Raw genomic sequence first — 17518 nt, forward strand, 5'->3', positions numbered from 1 at the left:
TGATGGGTAGACTTGTGGACTGGAAACTGGATACTTGGAGTTTGGGTCTCATCTTTTCCTGGGGTCACTGTGAGCTTTGGCCAAGTCGCATCTCTCTGTGCCTTAATTTTCTTCTCTGTAACAATAACCGGAATTCCCATGCATGTGCATATGAAGTCGTCCAGGGCTCTGGGCTGGGTGAGGTTCCATAGATTATTGTTCTCACCACTGCCTTTTTAAAAAGATTTCTTTATTTATTTGAGAGAGAGATAGCACATGAGTGAGAGGGGCAGAGGCAGAGGGAGAGGGAATCTCAAGCAGACTCCACACTGAGCGCACAGCCTGACGTGGGGCTTGATCTTACGACCCTGACATCACAACCTGTGCTGAAATCAAGAGTCCCTCATTCAACAGACTGCACCACCCAGGCCCCTCACCACTGACTTCTTTTTATTTTTTTTTTTAATGATTATAGTATCAGGTAGGTATTATCTCCCGATTTTACAGACAAGGAAATGGAGGTTCAGAGCCAGGTGACTTGCAAGATTTGAGCCTTTGCTGCTTCCACTCCACCGTCAAAGAAGGAAAGCAGATACCCTCCCTGGGCTGAGTCCCAGTTGCCCACTCCTCACTGAACCCAGATTTCTACTCCACAGTAAGATCTTGGTCCCTGCAATGAGTTGAGCCCAGATCTGTCCTCCCAGCCTAGGCTCCAGCTGCCCTTCTTCATCACCTGAGCTCCAGAGAGGACTCTGATGCCAAATGTGCTTCCCAGGCTCCACCACTTACTAGATCTGTCACTTCGGTAAAGTTTCTTTGACTTTCTGTGCCACAGTTTCTTCATCTCTAAATGGAGGATAATAATAGCACCAGCGTCTTAGGATTGTTTATGAAAACGAAAAGATTTTGTATTTGTAGAGTGCTTAGAACGGTGCGTTAGTAGCAAGATTAAAATGTTTAAAATACAAGGAGGGTTGGGGACGTTCCCAGGCTCGGGGCTCAGCCTGGAACTCAGCAGAAGGGACATTTAAATCGCTCCGTTGACACCAGGTGTCCCTCCACAGAGCCCTGGATGTGAGCTCAGTCGATGACACTGGAGGCAAGCATGCTCCGTTTTAGAGCAGAAAAGAGCCAGGGCTGAAGGGGGTGGGGGTGTGCAGAGGGGGAGCTGGGGAGCTTTCTGGGATGAGGAACTGCCCACTGAAATGCGGGTGTCTAGGACACTGGAGAAAGAATGAATGCCGGGGACGGGCTGGGGAGTGATGTTTTGGGCGTCAGAGGCAGGGACGGAGTTCTGGGATGAGAGTCGCTGAAGAAAGGTGTCTGGAAGGCCGAGGGACTGAGGTTGCGGGGTGCCCGGGTTCCCGAGAGGCTTCGGGATCAGAAATGGGGCTGGGCTCGCGTAGTCCTAGACTGCGCGCCCTACTCTCTCCGTGGCGCATTCCGGAGCCGGGCCCCGCGCCGCACAACCAGTCCCCACTCCCTGCGGTGAAATTGCCAAATTAAAATGAATCATTTGGCCCATAATGGCCGAGGCGCTTATCGGGGGCGAGCGGACCCGCGGCAGGGCCTTATCTCGGCGGCGCACACGGCCCCGGCGCGCCTCGGCCCATGCTAACGAGGCCCAGAACGTGAGAGGGATTAGCGCGCGTCGCTGGAGGAGCCTGGGCGCGCGGGCGGGGAACGGGGACGGGGACAGGCGCGGGGGCGGGCCTCCGCACGAAGGACCAGGCCTCAAAATGGCCACACGCATCCCCCCGTAGCGGCAAAACGTGAGCATTCTGGCCTTTTTCTAGGGGGAAGCACCCTGCGGCCTCCCGCGGATTTCCCCATCAGTTCCTCTCTCCTTTTCCCCGCTCGAAGAAGAGGTCTCCGCTCCTTTTCCCCGGGTTTCTTTCGATGGGGGGCATTTTCCACGGACACCCTCCGCTCGCCGCCGCCGCCCCTCCCGCCTCGGAGACTCTCTTCCTTCCTTCCCCTTTTTCCTTACGCAATATACAGAAATGCGCGAGGCGGTGGTTGGTTTTCATTTCTTCTTGGTGGTTGTGTGCATGCGGTGGGATTGTGAGTGCGTGTGTGAGCCGTCGGCGATGCTTCTTCCGAGTGTGGTCTTCCAGGCGAAGGGTTGTGTGTCCGAGTGTGATGGTGTCCGCGCTCTTTGGGTTGTTGATTTGGCTTCTTCGAGCCCTTCTGCGTTTTCATCGTTGTATACGATTATGTTCGTTTTTCCTTCTCGACATGGGTCTGGCTCTGTGTGTTGGGTTGTGTGGCCTTTGCGATTGTATTTGGGTGGTTTCGTTGTTGTGTCGGGCGTGTGTGATCCTGACTACGTTGGATGTGTGTCCATGAGCGATTGCGTTGGACTGATTTCGTTGAATCGTGTTGGACAGTGTGCGGGCCTGACCGTGTCGGCTTGTGGGGCAGTGTTGGGTTGTATTTACTTTGCTTCCCCTCTATGGGGTGGACCGTGCGTGGTCCTGTCCATACTGGGTTGTGTGCCTGTGTGCTTGTGTCCTTTAGAAGTGCATTTGCAAATCGCTGGGGGGTGGAGGGGAGGGCGAGCAGGAGGAGATGGAGCCGCAAGTTGAGGAGGCGGCAAGGGGGCGGGGAGAGGGATTTCACATTTTATTCCAAATTATGATGTATTCGGAAGCCAGTGTTGGCTTGGATGGGCAGACGGAGCCCGATCGGCGGCTGCTCTGTCCAGAGGCCAGTCTGTGCCTCGGTGTTTGAGGGGTTTGTTAGTGAGGGGGAGGTTCTTCCAGGCTCGAAGCTGAGCAGCGCTCGCCAAGGCCCGCGCCTTCAAGCCGGTAGCCGCCGGCTCGGGTTTCCGCCGCACCCAGGCTTCATCCATTTCTGGTCAGTTTCGCGGGTACCTCCGCGGGGTCTACGGGAGAGGCCTGGAAAAGACAATGGGCGCATTCTCCAGGTTTTGCGCCTGGGGTGGGGACCCTCGGGATAATCTCCAAAGAACACTTTTCTATCCCTTCCCCGGGTGAGCGACATTGCGGCGTGGGTCAGGTATCCGTCGCATCGGTGACCAGGGCCAGCCTTTGTGGAGGGATGGGGTCAGTGCTGCCCTCTCTGCGAAAAAAAGGATTTTATTTTGCCAGTTATTGTGGTTACTAATGCATCGTCATCATCATCACCATCATCATCATTCTATTTAATTAAAGTAATCGTTCGGTAGCAAAACGGCTTGTCCCTTTTAGCTTCTTTGGAGCGAAAACAAAGCTGCGCGGTTCCCCGCGACCAGCTCTATTTTTTTAAGTTGCTGGGTTTGAGGTAGGGAGAGAAAATGGAGAGAGGAACGGGCACAGAGACCCTGTCATAAAGCAAAAATTAACACGGACCTAAAAAATAGGAATGAGTGGATTTTCCTTTCTTCCCACCCCTCCCCCCATCTGGATTAGAAGAGGAGAAAGAAAATCTCCCGCATTGGACTGAAACCGCAGGGAAGAATTATTCCTATATTTCCACCAAAGCCAGGGCAAAAAGGAGTCCTTTGGAATTAATCCAGGATTTCGGTGTGTAATCATAAACTGGACAATTTAGGCAAAACAAATTAAACAAAACCCATCGGAAAAGAAAAAAAAGCAACCCAAATCTCCCTACGCTACACACTGGGAAGCAGTATTGGATTTTACCCTCCCTGCCTTTGCCTTGTTTATCGCTGCAAGGAATTATTAGAATTCTCCCCTACTCTGCTAGTCTGAACACTGAAAAATTGAAAATCATCGTGTGGGGATGGTTGAAAGGGAGGCGGGGGCTTTCTTTCTTTATCAGTGGAAGAAAAGAGGGGACCTAGATAGATCTGCGCCCCCCCCCCCCATCCCCTTGGATCTGTGCTGTTCTGACTCCATTCCTGTGGGAAAGTAGCCTTTAGAATTGAGTTCTGGTTTCGCTTTTGGCTAAAGGTGGGCATGGAGAGAATGGGGGCCTTGGAGGTTCTGCCCCACAGATCAGGGTCTGAAAACCGGATCCCCCCTTTCCAACACACATTTCTCCACCCAGCTGTGCTAGGCTTGTGGCCGCTGCTCCGGCCTGACTGGGGTTCCCAAGCCAATCGCATAGACATGTCAGTGCTTAGAAAACAAACTCGGCTGCACTGAACCAGACATCCCGGTCGGAGGGCCCGAAATTGTTCCAGAGGTCTGTGCAGAGCTTGAGCTCGTTGTTGTTGTTATAGTTATTATAGTTATTCCTGATTGGTCAGGTGTAGGGTTCTTTTTAAAGGGGGATTGGGGAGAGGCTTTGAACACCTGCAGGGTGGGGGCAGAAAGCCGTTTGCAATTCCCTGGGCTGGTTGGCGAGGACAGGAGGTAATTCCCAGCCATTGACCCCCATTTCTCTCTCTCCCTCCCTCTCGCCCTCCCTCTTTCTCTCCACCCCCATCTTTCCTGGAAACTCGCTTTGGGCGCGGCAGACTGCCCAGGACCACACCGTGGCCTAACTGCTGGTCTCTCAGCGAGAGAGGGGGAAAGCAAAGACCCCCGTCTGCAACTTGGACCTTGGCTCCCGCCCCTCTCCGGCAGAGTGGAGATCCTATTCAGAGGGGCCGGTTTCTCTAAATATGCCCCAGGTGAGTTTTGGGGGAACAGTATCGGTGAAAACAGTGTCCAGGAAGACCTTGGGTTCCGGCCTGGGGTGGGGGAGGCTTAGGACAGAGGACAGTCCAGTCTACGACTGGGTGAGGGGAGGACGAACCCAGAGCTGGGAATCTGGGATCTGTGCCTCTGTGGCTTCTGGAGCCCTTTCCATTTCCATCGTGGGTAAAAACACCTAGCTGGACCTTGTCCCCCAGGCTGCTCCCATCAGTCCTGGCTCTGTGGGTGTTTCACAAGGCTCCTAAATTTGGGGCGGCTATATCCGGATGGTGCAGGCTGCGTGTGCCTGGGCTGCCGGCAGGAAGAAGGCCCAGCCATCCCGCCTAGCACAGTCCCAACTCCGGTGGGCCCTGACCAGGGCCTAAGGCCTAGGGTGGGGCTGGGTTGGAACACCCCTCCGCTCTCTCGTAGTGGCAGGGAAGGTGGTTCTGTTCACTGGTGCTTTTGGTTCTGGAGCAGGCCTGGGGCTCCCCCAGGGGGTTGTTGGGGTGTGGGTGCATTATGAAGGACAGGAAGCCAGCTAGCTCTTACCCCGCTTACCAGCAGGAGGCTGTTTTCATAGGAGAAATTTTCCCTGCCGGGAATTGGCAGCTGCGGGAGACCCTGTTGCCTGCCCGCTCAGGAGCTCCTGGGATCCCTGTCGTGCTCAGACACAAACGGAAACGTTGCGGCCATCTGGCAACAGGAGATGAGGATCCGGTGTTGGGGGCTTCGAGCTGGTTCTGGGCGGCACAAAGACAGAGGAGTTGTAATGGTCAAATAGTCTAGCGTGAGTCTGTTCAAAAGCTTCTCCCCACTCTTTCATCTTCCCCAAATAAAAACAAATGAACAAACAAAAAATCACTCGGGCTTTCCTTCCAGTAATCTTAACCGAAGCCAAGTGATGGGGTGTAGTCCCCTACAACCAAAGGTGCTTATGAGTCCTCTGTTGGCTTTTTCTGGAGCATGGACCCCCTCGCCTGGGTGATCCTGGTTGCTGAACAGCCTGCCGGGTTTTCCTAAGGTCCGGGGATGGGCGGGGAGAGGTCGGCCACAGACCCTGGGGACCAATCATAGGTTTCTTACAGGGAGCCTTGGAGATATAGATATTTATAGGCGACTGGGGAGGGCATTTGGGGCCAGGGTCAACTCATCTGGAATATGTGATCCTCTTGCCCCTCCGGGATCCGCGCCTACACGAAGCCTTGGAATTAATCAGAGGGTATAAATGTGTCATAAGGAGAGCTTGAATTCAGTCTGGTGATTGCAGTGTGCACCGTTTGTTACTCGGTTAGAAGCTGGGGCTGAAGCACGTGTCACTGGGCACACAACGGTGTGTGGGGACAGTAAGGTAGGGAATCAGCAACTTGGGCTTGTATATTTTGCCACAGGATGGTATATTACTGGTGCATTTCACTGCTGCAGGGGAGCGTGGAAGACTGGACTAGTATACCTCTGGTGCATTTCTAGTGGCCACAGTGTCTTGGCAGTCCTGCTCTGTGCATACGGATCTATTGTTTCCGCCATAATCATAAACTCACTTCCAATGAAGCCTTGCGGACCCACTGCCTTTGCGGCTCTTGTACACCGGGGTCTTGGGGAATTCTGTTTCCTGGTGAGCCCTGGAGCTGGCAGACCCAGGGCAGAAGTGCAATCCAAATGACAATTCTCCATCAGCTTGTGTGCCTGGTGGCAATTTTGCTGAGCCCTGGAGGAGGTTTCAGAAGGTCAGGTCTCTCTTCTGGGCTGGGAGGACGTTTCTCAGGCCAGCTCGGGTCCAGAGTGGTGCAGTGGCAGAACGGCTGCCGTGAGTGATTAGATGGACTCTGCTTGGGGCTGAATTGGATTTTTTTGTATTTTCTGCTATAAAATATCCCAATCATCTAATTCTGAGAGGAGAAGCCTTATTTTGAACATCTTATGAAGGCTGTCAAGTTGATTTTATATATATATATATAAATATATAATGTATACATGTATATATATGTAATGTATATATGTATATACATATATATACACATATATATGTGTGTGTGTATTTTATTAAAACAACTCACAAGCACCCCCAAACTCCAGACCCAGAGTCTCATGGTTTTTTGGTTCTCATTCTTTTGGGGCCCTACTTCCATTGGCATCAAAGCGGGGTGATGGAAGCCAGCCCCCCCCCCAACCAGCAAGTGTTAGTGGGAAATAGAGCCTCTTTGGTCATCCTGGAATATGGTTGTGGAGAAAAGAAGGAGTGTCCTCAGCGCCAGGGATATACATGGGAGGGTTGTATACAGGAAGATAGTGCAGAGTGAGATCGCAGTTCTGATCCTGTTCTGTGGCTCCGTGGCAAATAGGTTCATGTGACCTTGGGCAAGGCAGTCCCCTCACTGGCCTGGTCTCCTTGCCAGGAGTAATGTTTACTTGAGCATTTGCACAGTGCTTGTAAATGCATAAATGAGGTATTGCTCCCATTTCCCAGAAGACAACAGAGGCAGGAGAGGGGGATGGAAGAGTTCGACCTTCATGATACCTCTTTCCACTCAAGGATGGGAGTCTAGACCCCAGTGGCCTCAGGGGCACTCTGAATGCCTGGGCTCCGTACCCTCTCAGCCAAGCCTCCCTTCCAGAGCCACCTCACTTCTGAGTACAGCTGAGCAGAAGGAGGTGGAGTGGGGAGGGGGAGCGTGGGGGGGACGCAGGGCTAGGATCATCTGCTTCTCTTCCTGGATGTCTCATCTCTGGTCTCAGTGGGAGTAAAGGGCCACTGGGGTTTTCAGCGGCACAGAATACACGATGCCTTTGCTTAGTACAGATGGACACTCCCTGCAGGGGGGTGAATATACGTTGAGAAGGAGAGCAGGAGTCTCTGCCAGCGGTGTGCGCAGGGGTCCCGAGGGCCTGTAACCTCCATTCCCTGAGCTCTCTACTTGTTCAGAGGCAAGGGAGGTTCGAAAAGCACCCCACCTCGGCGCCAGTTTCCCCGCCAAAACCAAAAGAGGGGCGGGAAGAACATGGTCAGGGGATTTGTTCCCTCCTCTTCCCTTGCGGCCTGAGCAGGGGGACAAGATGATATTTCTTTCTAACCTCTTTCTACATTTCCTTCCTCCTTTTTTCCCTTCTGTTTTCTTTCGCGGGCTGTATTCCTTTTCTTCCAATGTCTGTCGTCTTTTTCCATCTCCTCAGTCTCTGTGTCTCCGAGACACCCTCCCTCTTCTCCCAAACCTTAGGCCCTCTTTCCCTCCCGCCCCAGCCCGGCCGCGGCGCCTTCAGGCCCCGGGGGAGGGCGTGTGTCCACGTGGCGCTAAGTCAGTCCGCCTCTTCCCACGTCTCGGTGCGCGAATTTCTCCCTGCCCTTCACCCACCCCTCGGTGGGCTGGGGGCGGCTGTCAGAGCGGGCGTCCGCTTGTCTGTCTGTCTGCCCGCAGGATGACGGAGCGGCCGCCGAGCGAGGCGGCCCGCAGTGACCCCCCGCTAGAGGGACGGGACGCGGCCGAGGCCCGCATGGCCCCCCCGCACCTGGTCCTGCTGAACGGCGTCGCCAAGGAGACGAGCCGCGCGGCCCCCGCGGAGCCCCCGGTCATCGAGCTGGGCGCGCGCTGCGGCCCGGGGGGCGGCCCCGCAGGTGGGGGCGGCGCCGCGCGGGACTTAAAGGGCCGCGACGCGGCGGCGGCCGAAGCGCGCCATCGGGTGCCCACCACCGAGCTGTGCAGACCTCCGGGGCCCGCGCCCGCCTCGGCCCCCGCGGAGCTGCCCGGCGACGGCCGCATGGTGCAGCTGAGCCCGCCCGCGCTGGCGGCCCCCGCCGCCCCCGGCCGCGCGCTGCTCTACAGCCTCGGCCAGCCGCTGGCCTCGCTCGGCAGGTCAGCGCCGCGGCGGGAGGGCCGGGGGGGGGGGGCGGGCGGCCACGGGGCGGCTCTCGGGCCGGGCGCCCCTTCTGCCCCTCGGAGCGACCGCCTTCCTCCCGACGGCGCGGAGCGGCTGGAGCGCAGGAAGAGAGGGGGTGTTGGAGACCCGAGGGCGGAAAAGCCTGCACGCCCGCGCCCGTGCGCCAGCGACCAGGGGGTCCCCTGTGGGCGCGTGCGTGTGCGCGGGGCTGGCTGTGGGGGGCTCCGTGCGTGGGTGTGCGTAAGCCCGGGGCGGGGGGTCCACGCCTTTGGCAGTGCGGGCTGTGGCTGCCAGTGAGCGGGAGCGCGCTGGCCGGGCTGGATTTTGGGGGGGCGGGGTGTGTGTGTGTGTGTGTCTGTGTGTGTGTGTGTTAGGGTTAGGGTTGGGTGTTTGGTGTGGACCGAAGGGTGTGTGTGTGTGTGAGGGTTGGGTGTGTGGTGGGGACTGAAGGGGGTGTGTGTGTGTGTGTTAGGGTTGGATCTGTGGTGTGACCGAAGGGAGTGGCTTGAGTGTGAGTACCAGGCAAGAATGTGTCTGAATGCGCTCGCTGTGAAATTCTTCTGGAAGCTGCAGCCCTCAGTGGACAGGTAAGTGATACGATCCCAGGGTAGTTGCAAGAGGGCTCCCTCCCCAGGAACTGCTCCAGGCCGGTGTGGGGAGTGGATCCCTCCCTCCCCTCCTGAGCCCCTCTGCCCCTAGCTGTGGTCTCAGGCTGGGGCCCGTACCCCCACTGTGTTAAGGTGTCCATTCCCCTGCTGGGGCCACCGAGACAGTGGGGAGATAGAGGTAGGTTTGGGGTGGACACAGGAGGATGAGGCAGGGGTTGACAGTGTGGGGCAGTTAGTGAGTCTGTGGGAGACCTTGAGGAAGAAGCTATTGAGAGCCCAGAATGGGGGGGGGGCATGTAAGCAGTGGTCCCTCGAGGGAGGTTTCCTTTCTGTTGTCTGTCCTCAGGCCCCCGGGGCCTGTGTGAAGGTGGGGTGATTTGTGGGGAAAGGGACCGTGTGTCCTGTGAGGTGCTAGAGTTGCACACTATCAGGTGTGAAGGCCACCCCTGCTTGTGTGAGTACCTGATTGGGAGGGGAGGTGTGTGTGGGTTGTGTGCTCGCCTCCGGGAAGGGGGTATGTCTGCTTGTGGGGTGTGTGTGTTCATTTTTGCGTTTGCTCCATGTGTTCACTTCTGATTGTGTGGCGGGGGAGGGGTGTGTGGGGGTGTGGCCGCTTCTCCCCTTGCTTGTCTCACCGAGGAGAGTGGGAGCATTCTGTGAGTGTGTTTGGGTGTCTGTGTGTGACGGACCTTCTGTCCCAAACTCAGGTATGAAGGGAGCAGGGTTGCCCCTGTTTTCCCCGGGGGGCGGGTGCTCAAGAACATGTGGGGAGGATCGCTAAGGAGCCTTTCTCCCCTCCACCTACGTGTGATCCTGTGATCTGCCTGCTCCCTCCCACAGTGGGTTCTTTGGGGAGCCAGATGCCTTCCCTATGTTTGCCACCAACAACCGAGTGAAGAGGAGACCGTCCCCTTATGAGATGGAGATTACTGATGGTGAGTGTACCTGCCTCTTCTTTTGTCCTCACTCCTCATGCTGGCTAGAGCCCCCTGAAGGGGGGATCACCAGGGACTCCTCCATAGGTGTCTCACGTAGATGGGCTGGCTACCTTGGAACTCAAGTCTGCCAGAGTCCTTGCCCTGCAGCTGACTTAGGTCGAGGGGAGGTTGTGGGTGGGGCTGGGGGGGCCATCCTCTCGGTCCTGGGAAGAGGGCACATGGCAGTGAGGACACATTGTGGCGTTTAGGCCAAACCTCTGGGGTCAGTTGTAGTCCCCACTGTTGCTCCGTTCCTACACTTGGCAAGAATCCCCTGGGGGAAGACAGAACACACGGTGCTCCCTGCCTCTAAGCACTGACCCTCAGGGATTTCTTGCACCTCCTCCCAGGTCCTTTTTGGAGTCTGGAGTTTGCTCCCTGCCTGGAATTACACCGTTAAGGCCCTTGTCCCAGGTCCCTATACTGTGGGGCCCCCTTCGTCCCCTGTTCCATACCCAGGACTGAGACCTGGAGTTCCCTTCCTGACATCATAGATTCTACCCTGACCCGTCCGCATCCCCCTGAAGGTCCTCAGCACTACTATTGTGAACTACCCGAGTAGTCTGGCGCTGAACCTGGGAAAGGGGTTGGATGAATGGGAAATTTGGAGTATCCTGTCCCTCTTCCCATGTAGTAGAGGGGACCCAACACCAGGGGGCAGGAGAGCAGGCCCTTCAGAGCCCAGGACTTGGAGCAAATCCCTGGAGCTGCCAGTGTCAGCCTGGCTGGGGCCTGGGACTCCTGTAGGAAGGACACCTGAGGTCTTGAAGCCAGACTGGGATTTATTCAAGGAGCCAGTAGGAGGGTTATGTATTGAGCTGGAGCTTCTGGAGAGGAGTCCTCTGGGGTGTTCTGGAGGGGAGGGGGCCTAGAGTCTAGATAAGAACAGACCTTGTAAGACCTAACCAGCCCAGGACATGAGGTGTAGGTCCAGGAGGGAAGGGTGATGGGGTGTCAGTGCTGCTGGGTTAGAGAGGGGAGGGGGGTACACCAAACGGGAAGTGGGCAAGACCAGCCACGAAGTTCCCTAGGGAAGAGGCATTTTCTACAGAGGGCAGAAGCAATGAGAATCAGAGAAGAGGAAGGAGGAGAAGGGGACAAGGGGGTGAGGGTTTGGGGGGAGTGCAGAAGTATAGGGAAGCCGTTACTCATAAATGTCACCAGTATTTACTGAGCACCTACTCAGTGCGTGGCCACAGAGAGGCAGAGGATGCAGAGGGATGGACAGACTCCAGGAAGAGGAAGGTGCGGAGAGGTGGGGAGTTCTCTGGGAAGGTGCCAGAGAGGAATAGACAGAAATGGAGGTGAAGAGGAGGGTATGTGTGGGGGGAGTGCAGAGTATGTCCGTGAGACTTTGGAATCAGAGATTTCACCAAAAAGAGTCCATAGAGGTGGAACTGATGCAGGGGCTAAAGTCGGGACTTGGTGTGGATTCCTGCTGCTGACCTTTTCTGGTTCTCGGTGTCCTCATTTGGAAAGTGGGGAGAATAATAGCTTCGTCACAGCTTGCTGAGAGAGTACAGTGGGGTAAAGTGTTTTTAGGGCCTGGCTGGGGGTGGGTGCTCCTTCTGGAGTTCGGTCTCACTGCAGCTGTGAGAGCTAGCTGCTCCCTCAAGGTCAGCCAGCATTAGCCAGGGAGCAGGGATGGTCCTCCTCGTGTCGTAGCTGAAGGATGCCCCTCTGTCTGGCCTGGAGGCCAGAGAACAGCGAGCCAGGGGAGGACGGCCAGCAGGTGTGCTGTTTTTCCCAGCCTGGGGCTGGCCTTTGGCAAAGAGTCAGCTGCCCGTTGGGGTTTGGAAAGACAGCTTTTAGAGGCACGGTGGGCAGGGGGTGCGGAATCCTCCCTGAGAGATGGTGTGTGTGTATGTGTGTGTGCATCCGTGCATGTGTGTATCAGTGTGTAGGTGTGTCCGTGCAAGTAGGAGAGAGAAAGATGATCAAGCAAGGAGCGCTGGCACGGATGAGCCATCCCGGTCTGTCCTTAGCTGGGAGGCAAGCAATAGGTCCAAGGGGAGGCCTCAAGTCCTCCTCCTCTCCTCTTCTCCCCTACCCTAGTTTCCCCTTTCTGAGGTCTGGTGCTAGGGGTTATCGAAGAGGGTGAACAGATATCCCCAGCCTTGGAGTTCCTTCAGTGCACAGAGACTGGTGACTGCCGGGAGCCCAGCTCTGTGCCTCAGTATTGGGGACAGAAGAGACCACCTCAGCCCAGGTGCTCAGGAGCACTAGCAGGACCCTCTTCTGTTTTCTCTGGCTTTGGGAATCCCAGGTCAGGCTGGGACATTTAGTGCAGTGCTTTGAACGCCATAGGTGCTCAGTACGTGCACGCTGATGTCTGCCACTGCCCCACAAGTCTTAGTACATGAATATAGTCTGAATACTGGTCTCGTCTGTAATCAGTGGACATGGAGAGACTGAGGCAGCCTCCGACACCTGCTTAGAGCCTCAGGCCATGCATGGCCCTCCACTTCTCTTCTGGGGGAGAGAGCCCACAGGGTAGGTCCTTTTCCCTCCATTCCCCCCACCTGCCAGCATGATCAGCCTATTCTGTGTTTTCCATCACCCTTAGAATAAGGTCCCCACACTGACCGTGGAGACCTGTGGGGTCTGGAGCCAGCCTACTCTGATCACGCCCATACTAATGATCCAGGTTGGCTTTGGCCGTTTTCTAGCTCAGGGCCTTTGCACATAGTGTTATGTCTTACCTTCCTGGGCCTGGCTGGCTCTTACTCAGCCTTACCTTATAGATGTCACCTTCTCCAGTTTGCCATCCCCAACCACCTCAGCTAAATGTAGCAGCTCCTTTCCATCTGTTATTACAGATGTTCATTTGTTTGCTACTTGTTCATCATCTGTCATCGCCATTAAAGTGTACGCTCCATGAGGGCAGGGACACTGTCTGTTGCCCTTAGTGCCTGGCACGGTGCCTGGTTCTTAGTACATAACTGATGGATGGGTGGTAATAGTTGACATTTATTGAATGTTTAAGCTGAGGCAGGTATTGTCTTAAGGACTTTACCTGTGTTAGTTGTTAGATCCAAGTGACAATCTTTGATTTCAGTTACTAGTATTATCTCCATTTTAGGGATGAGGAAGCTAAAGCACAGATAGTTTAAGTAACCTGCCCAGAGTCACTATCTAGTGAGTAATAGTCAGGAATTCAATTCTCCAGAGTTTGTCTTTCTCACTGGTGCTGTACGGCCTCTTGGCACAATGAATGAATGACATATGGTCCCTGTCCTCAAATGTCTCACAGCCCCAAGAGGGAGACAAGCATAGACACATCCAGTAATGATCAAAAGTGATGAAGGCGTGCCTGGGTGGTCCAGTCGGTTAAGCCTCCGACTCTTGATTTCAGCTCAGGTTGTGATCTCAGGGGCATGGGATTGAGCCCCTCATCAGGCTCCATGCTCAGCGCAGTCTGCTTAAAAGACTCCCTCCTTCTCCCTCTGCCTCCCCCCCATTCCCCGGTTGGATGCTCTGTGTCTCTTTCTTAAATCAATCAATCAATCTTAAAAAAAAAAGGGGGGGGTAGATCAGGGGTTTGGAGGGCCATGGTGGTTGGTGAGGTCTGTCCGGAGGGGTTGAGGGAAATCCCCCGAGTGGAGGAAACAGATGAATGGGGGTTTGAAGGCTGAGTAGGCGTTTTCTAAGTAAAAGGCAAGAAGGCGTTCTAGGTTTCCCAAGTTTTCCAGTGGATGGTTTCTCTTCTTCCCCACAGGAGAAGATGCCTTGGGGGACCTCCATCTCATTTTTTTAACTCTTGTCCTCCTACCTCCAGGTCCCCACACCAAAGTAGTGCGACGCATCTTCACCAACAGCCGAGAACGATGGCGGCAGCAGAATGTGAATGGGGCTTTTGCTGAGCTCCGCAAGCTGATCCCCACACATCCCCCGGACAAGAAGCTCAGCAAGAACGAGATCCTCCGCTTGGCCATGAAGTACATCAACTTCTTGGCCAAGCTGCTCAATGACCAGGAGGAGGAGGGTACCCAGCGGGCCAAGCCTGGCAAGGACCCTGTGGTGGGGGCTGGTGGAGGAGGCGGTGGGGGAGGGGGAAGTGCGCCTCCCGACGACCTCCTGCAGGACGTGCTCTCCCCCAACTCCAGCTGTGGCAGCTCGCTGGATGGGGCCGCCAGTCCGGACAGCTACACAGAAGAGCCGGCCCCCAAGCACACCGCCCGCAGCCTCCATCCCGCCATACTGCCAGCTGCTGATGGAGCAGGTCCTCGGTGATGGGGCTGGGGCCGCTCAGGACCAGCCAGGAGGGCACTCTCAGGCCGCTGGGACCATGGGCTTCAGGGCAGGTGGGGTGAGGATCGGGCAGCTCTGAAGCAGGGTGATGGACTCGACGAGCTTTCCTTGATGTCTGAACTTTGCGGAGCCCTAACTGCCCCAGGGGCGGCTTTCCTGTTTCCTGCCTCAGTGGGAGAACAGAAAAATGGAGCAAAGTGGTAGGTACTTTTTATGAAGACGGCACGGTCTTCCCCCTCCCCCCCTCCAATCCCTAAGACTTCTCCAGTAAGAAGCTCGACTGGCACTGCTTTTGGCCTGGAGCTTGGGGGCCCCGTCTTTGCTGAGACCTGGGGTTGTCAGCTCTCCCCGTGGGCATCCAGCAGCCTCTGCCTTGCCTTTAGCCCCTCCCAAGCTGGCTGGTGTGGCTTGTGTGGCCACTCTGTCCAAATACGTAGGTAGCCAGTAGCCGCCCATTTCCGGGTGAGCCTCATCTTCACCCTGGCCCATGTCAGTCCGCCCAGCTTGCTAGCTGCTGCAGAAAGTCCCAGGCCTCGAGGTGCCTTCTACAGGGCCTGGTTGAAGAAGATGGCCAGTGGGCAGCCTGCTCTCGACTAGCTGGGCCAGAGGGTCAGAAAACCCATTAGCCCTTACTGCTTGCCCTGGGGAGCAAAGCTCTGCTTTCTCCCCACTGAGACTTGCCTTCCTAATTCTTGTGGGAACTGAATCTGTGGCTGGCAGCCTGCCCGGTCAGGCCTCATGTGAAGGCAGAGAGAGGGAAAATGAGGAGAGTGAAATTGAGCCAGCGCTCTTTGGGGCTGTGGGTTCAAATCCTGACGGTGTCCAGAGCCACTTGCCTGTATTCTCTGCTCCCCGTCACTGTTCACGAGGTGAGCCGATGGCCATGTGCCTCTGCTGAGCGTGGATGTGCAGCCCCATCTGTGTGTCCTCCCCGATGCTCAGAGGGACCTTCCTTCTCCAAGGTGTCTGTTTGCTGACGGTCTGGTCGGAAGCCAGCTGAGCACAAACCCTGTCCTACGAATTCCTGGCATTTGGGATTTTTGTTTGACTTCAGTCATTGGTGGGATCTTTAGGTCTTGATATGACCCAGGCTCCAGCCGCACTTCGAGGGCAGGGGAAAACCAATCGGAGACCAGGCACTGGCTGAGACCCAGACAAATGCACATTCACTTAACAGAATCTTCAACACCCCTCGATTATACAGCTTTCAGTCATCTAGGGTGTGTATGGAAGGCTGGCTTACTGCAATAAGAGCGCTCCCCTCCAATCGTTGTACATGAAATTTTTGTAAATCAAACCCTTATCCTTCATCTTTTAAAGAAATACTACCGCAAGTCCTTTTGTAAAGTGAAGAATTTTTTTGTAGAGTGGACCACTGTCCCTTGTTGATCTCTCGTGTCAGTCCACATGGTGGGACATGGTTTTCCTCAGGCCAGGCCTGCCTGTGACATGCGTTCCAAGCCCATGGAACAAACTCCACACGAGTCCTATATACACGTCATTGTACCCTCAAGTCCCCGCAGCCTCCTCCCACAGGCTCCGCCTTTGAGGTTAGAGGGAAAACCGTCCTGCCCAGTGAAGGGCTTTGAGCACGGCCCTGTGCACATAGGGCATGAGCCTGGTTCCCTCCCCTCCTTCCTAAGTTGTGGGTTCCCGTTTGTGAGTAGGGGAGCAACATGGTAATCTTTTAGCCCTCAGACTTGTAGAATGACGTGGATAAGTTACCTCTCTCAATGTCAGTTTCTCATAAATACCCTGGCTTGGCCTGTCTGCTAGGGCTGTGGTGTAGACGAAGTGGAATCATGAAAGTAGATGCATTTTGAGACCAGAAAGAACACTTTTGCCCTCAGTATCATTCCCGCAATGGGGTTCCCATCCTGAGTCCAGGGCCTCGGCAGTAGGCCAGTCTGCCTGACTGCACAGCATTTGGGAAATTTAGGTTCCAAACCACTTTCGCCGGAGTTATCCTGATTGTCCTCATTTCTCCAGGTTGACCTCATTTGTGTCTCCTTCCAGGGGGAGGCACAGGAGTGAGAATGGAAAAAGATATGGGCAGAATACGTAAGACATAATACAGCTTCCCCCAACGGGCCTGGGTAGGGATGGGCAAGGCTTCATGTCTTTGTAAGGCCGACAGAAGATCCAAAATTTTAATTTTCATTTGCATCCCCTTCACCCCGCCCACCGTACCCTCCTCCTTCCTCTGCCTCATCACCTATGAAGAAATGGCAACGTTTCAAGAATAATACCTGTGCAAAGGGAAAAGATGTAAAGGGGAAAAAAAGCGAGGAGAACAGACATGATTGTAAGGACTGGAGGGATTCGCATCTTTTTGGGAAAATTCATATGCTTTTATTGGTGGCGGCAAACGATCAGATGGTACAACCTTTCTCCTTTTCCGAAAACAGAACAAAGGGCACAGCATCTGTAGTCAGCCGACAGCTATCTTGGCCTTGGGGTGGTCTGGTCGTACTTGGGATTTCGATGGTACGTGGCCCCCCACCGAAGGCTTGCCCCTGCCCGTGTACATAGAGCGCATTGTTCCTGTGGGCGGGCCCAGCACTTTCCGTCAATGTTGTACTGTACGTGGTGAGTTGCGTTGGTCTCTGCATTTTTCTGCAGAAGAGGAGTAACCGCTCCAGGTACCTTGACCTTTGTACAGCCCGGAGGCCAACACTGTGGGCGTGACTCTTTAGCGACACAACCCTTGTGGTGATGATGTGTGTATATATATGAGGATATATTGGGAAAATTTCTAAATAAAAGTTTTACAGAGGGGCCTGGACTGTGTCCTTGCAGCTTGCACCCCCGCGCCTGGGAGTTGGGACATTAAAAGGAAGGGCCTGGCAAGAGTCTGTCTCTCCCGAAATGGAGGGAACTCCAGGACTCAGCTGTCCTCTTGGGTGGGATCCCGCCCCTACCCTGAGGCTCTCCCACTTAGGGTTCTATTCTTTTCCTTCTGCCAGGCCTCACAGTCGGGGATTCTTCTTAGCTTCGTGCACCCACGCTTTTGGCTCAGGGCCGCCCCACAGATGGTTCCCTGTGTGTGTCGGGTTCAGCTCCCATGGCTAGGGCAGTTGCTTTTATCATTGGTTCAGGAGAGATTAAGTTCTCAGCAGAGCAGGATCCCAGGGGCCCTGATGACTCAAAGGGAGGCTGCCGCTCTTATGCCTGGCTCTTCAGAGTTGGGGGTGGTGGGTGCAGGGTTCACGTGGGGCTCGGGGACAGGCTGAAGCTTTGGGAG

General features: G+C 55.2%; 1 protein-coding gene across 12 annotated transcripts; it reads left to right on the forward strand.

The window, feature by feature from the left end:
- Window positions 1-1594: 1594 nt before the first annotated feature.
- Window positions 1595-17052, forward strand: TAL1 (TAL bHLH transcription factor 1, erythroid differentiation factor). 12 transcript variants are annotated; one of them, XM_054512877.2, is made up of 7 exons: window positions 2004-2838; window positions 3393-3506; window positions 3994-4131; window positions 4406-4561; window positions 7979-8413; window positions 9887-9981; window positions 13802-17052. In XM_054512877.2, the coding sequence occupies exons 5-7, from the start codon at window positions 7980-7982 to the stop codon at window positions 14254-14256; spliced, it is 984 nt and encodes a 327-aa protein (XP_054368852.1). In that variant the 5' UTR covers window positions 2004-2838; window positions 3393-3506; window positions 3994-4131; window positions 4406-4561; window position 7979; the 3' UTR covers window positions 14257-17052. The 12 variants fall into 12 exon arrangements, with proteins under 12 accessions (XP_045753702.1, XP_064445259.1, XP_064445261.1 ...); XM_054512879.2 differs by lacking the exon at window positions 3994-4131; XM_054512878.2 differs by lacking the exon at window positions 3393-3506.
- Window positions 17053-17518: the final 466 nt, after the last annotated feature.

The sequence above is a fragment of the Mirounga angustirostris genome, unplaced genomic scaffold, assembly GCF_029215605.1.
Source record: "Mirounga angustirostris isolate CCGP_5_RB_7025 unplaced genomic scaffold, mMirAng1.0.hap1 SCAF_4, whole genome shotgun sequence".
Taxonomy (NCBI): Eukaryota; Metazoa; Chordata; class Mammalia; order Carnivora; family Phocidae; genus Mirounga; species Mirounga angustirostris.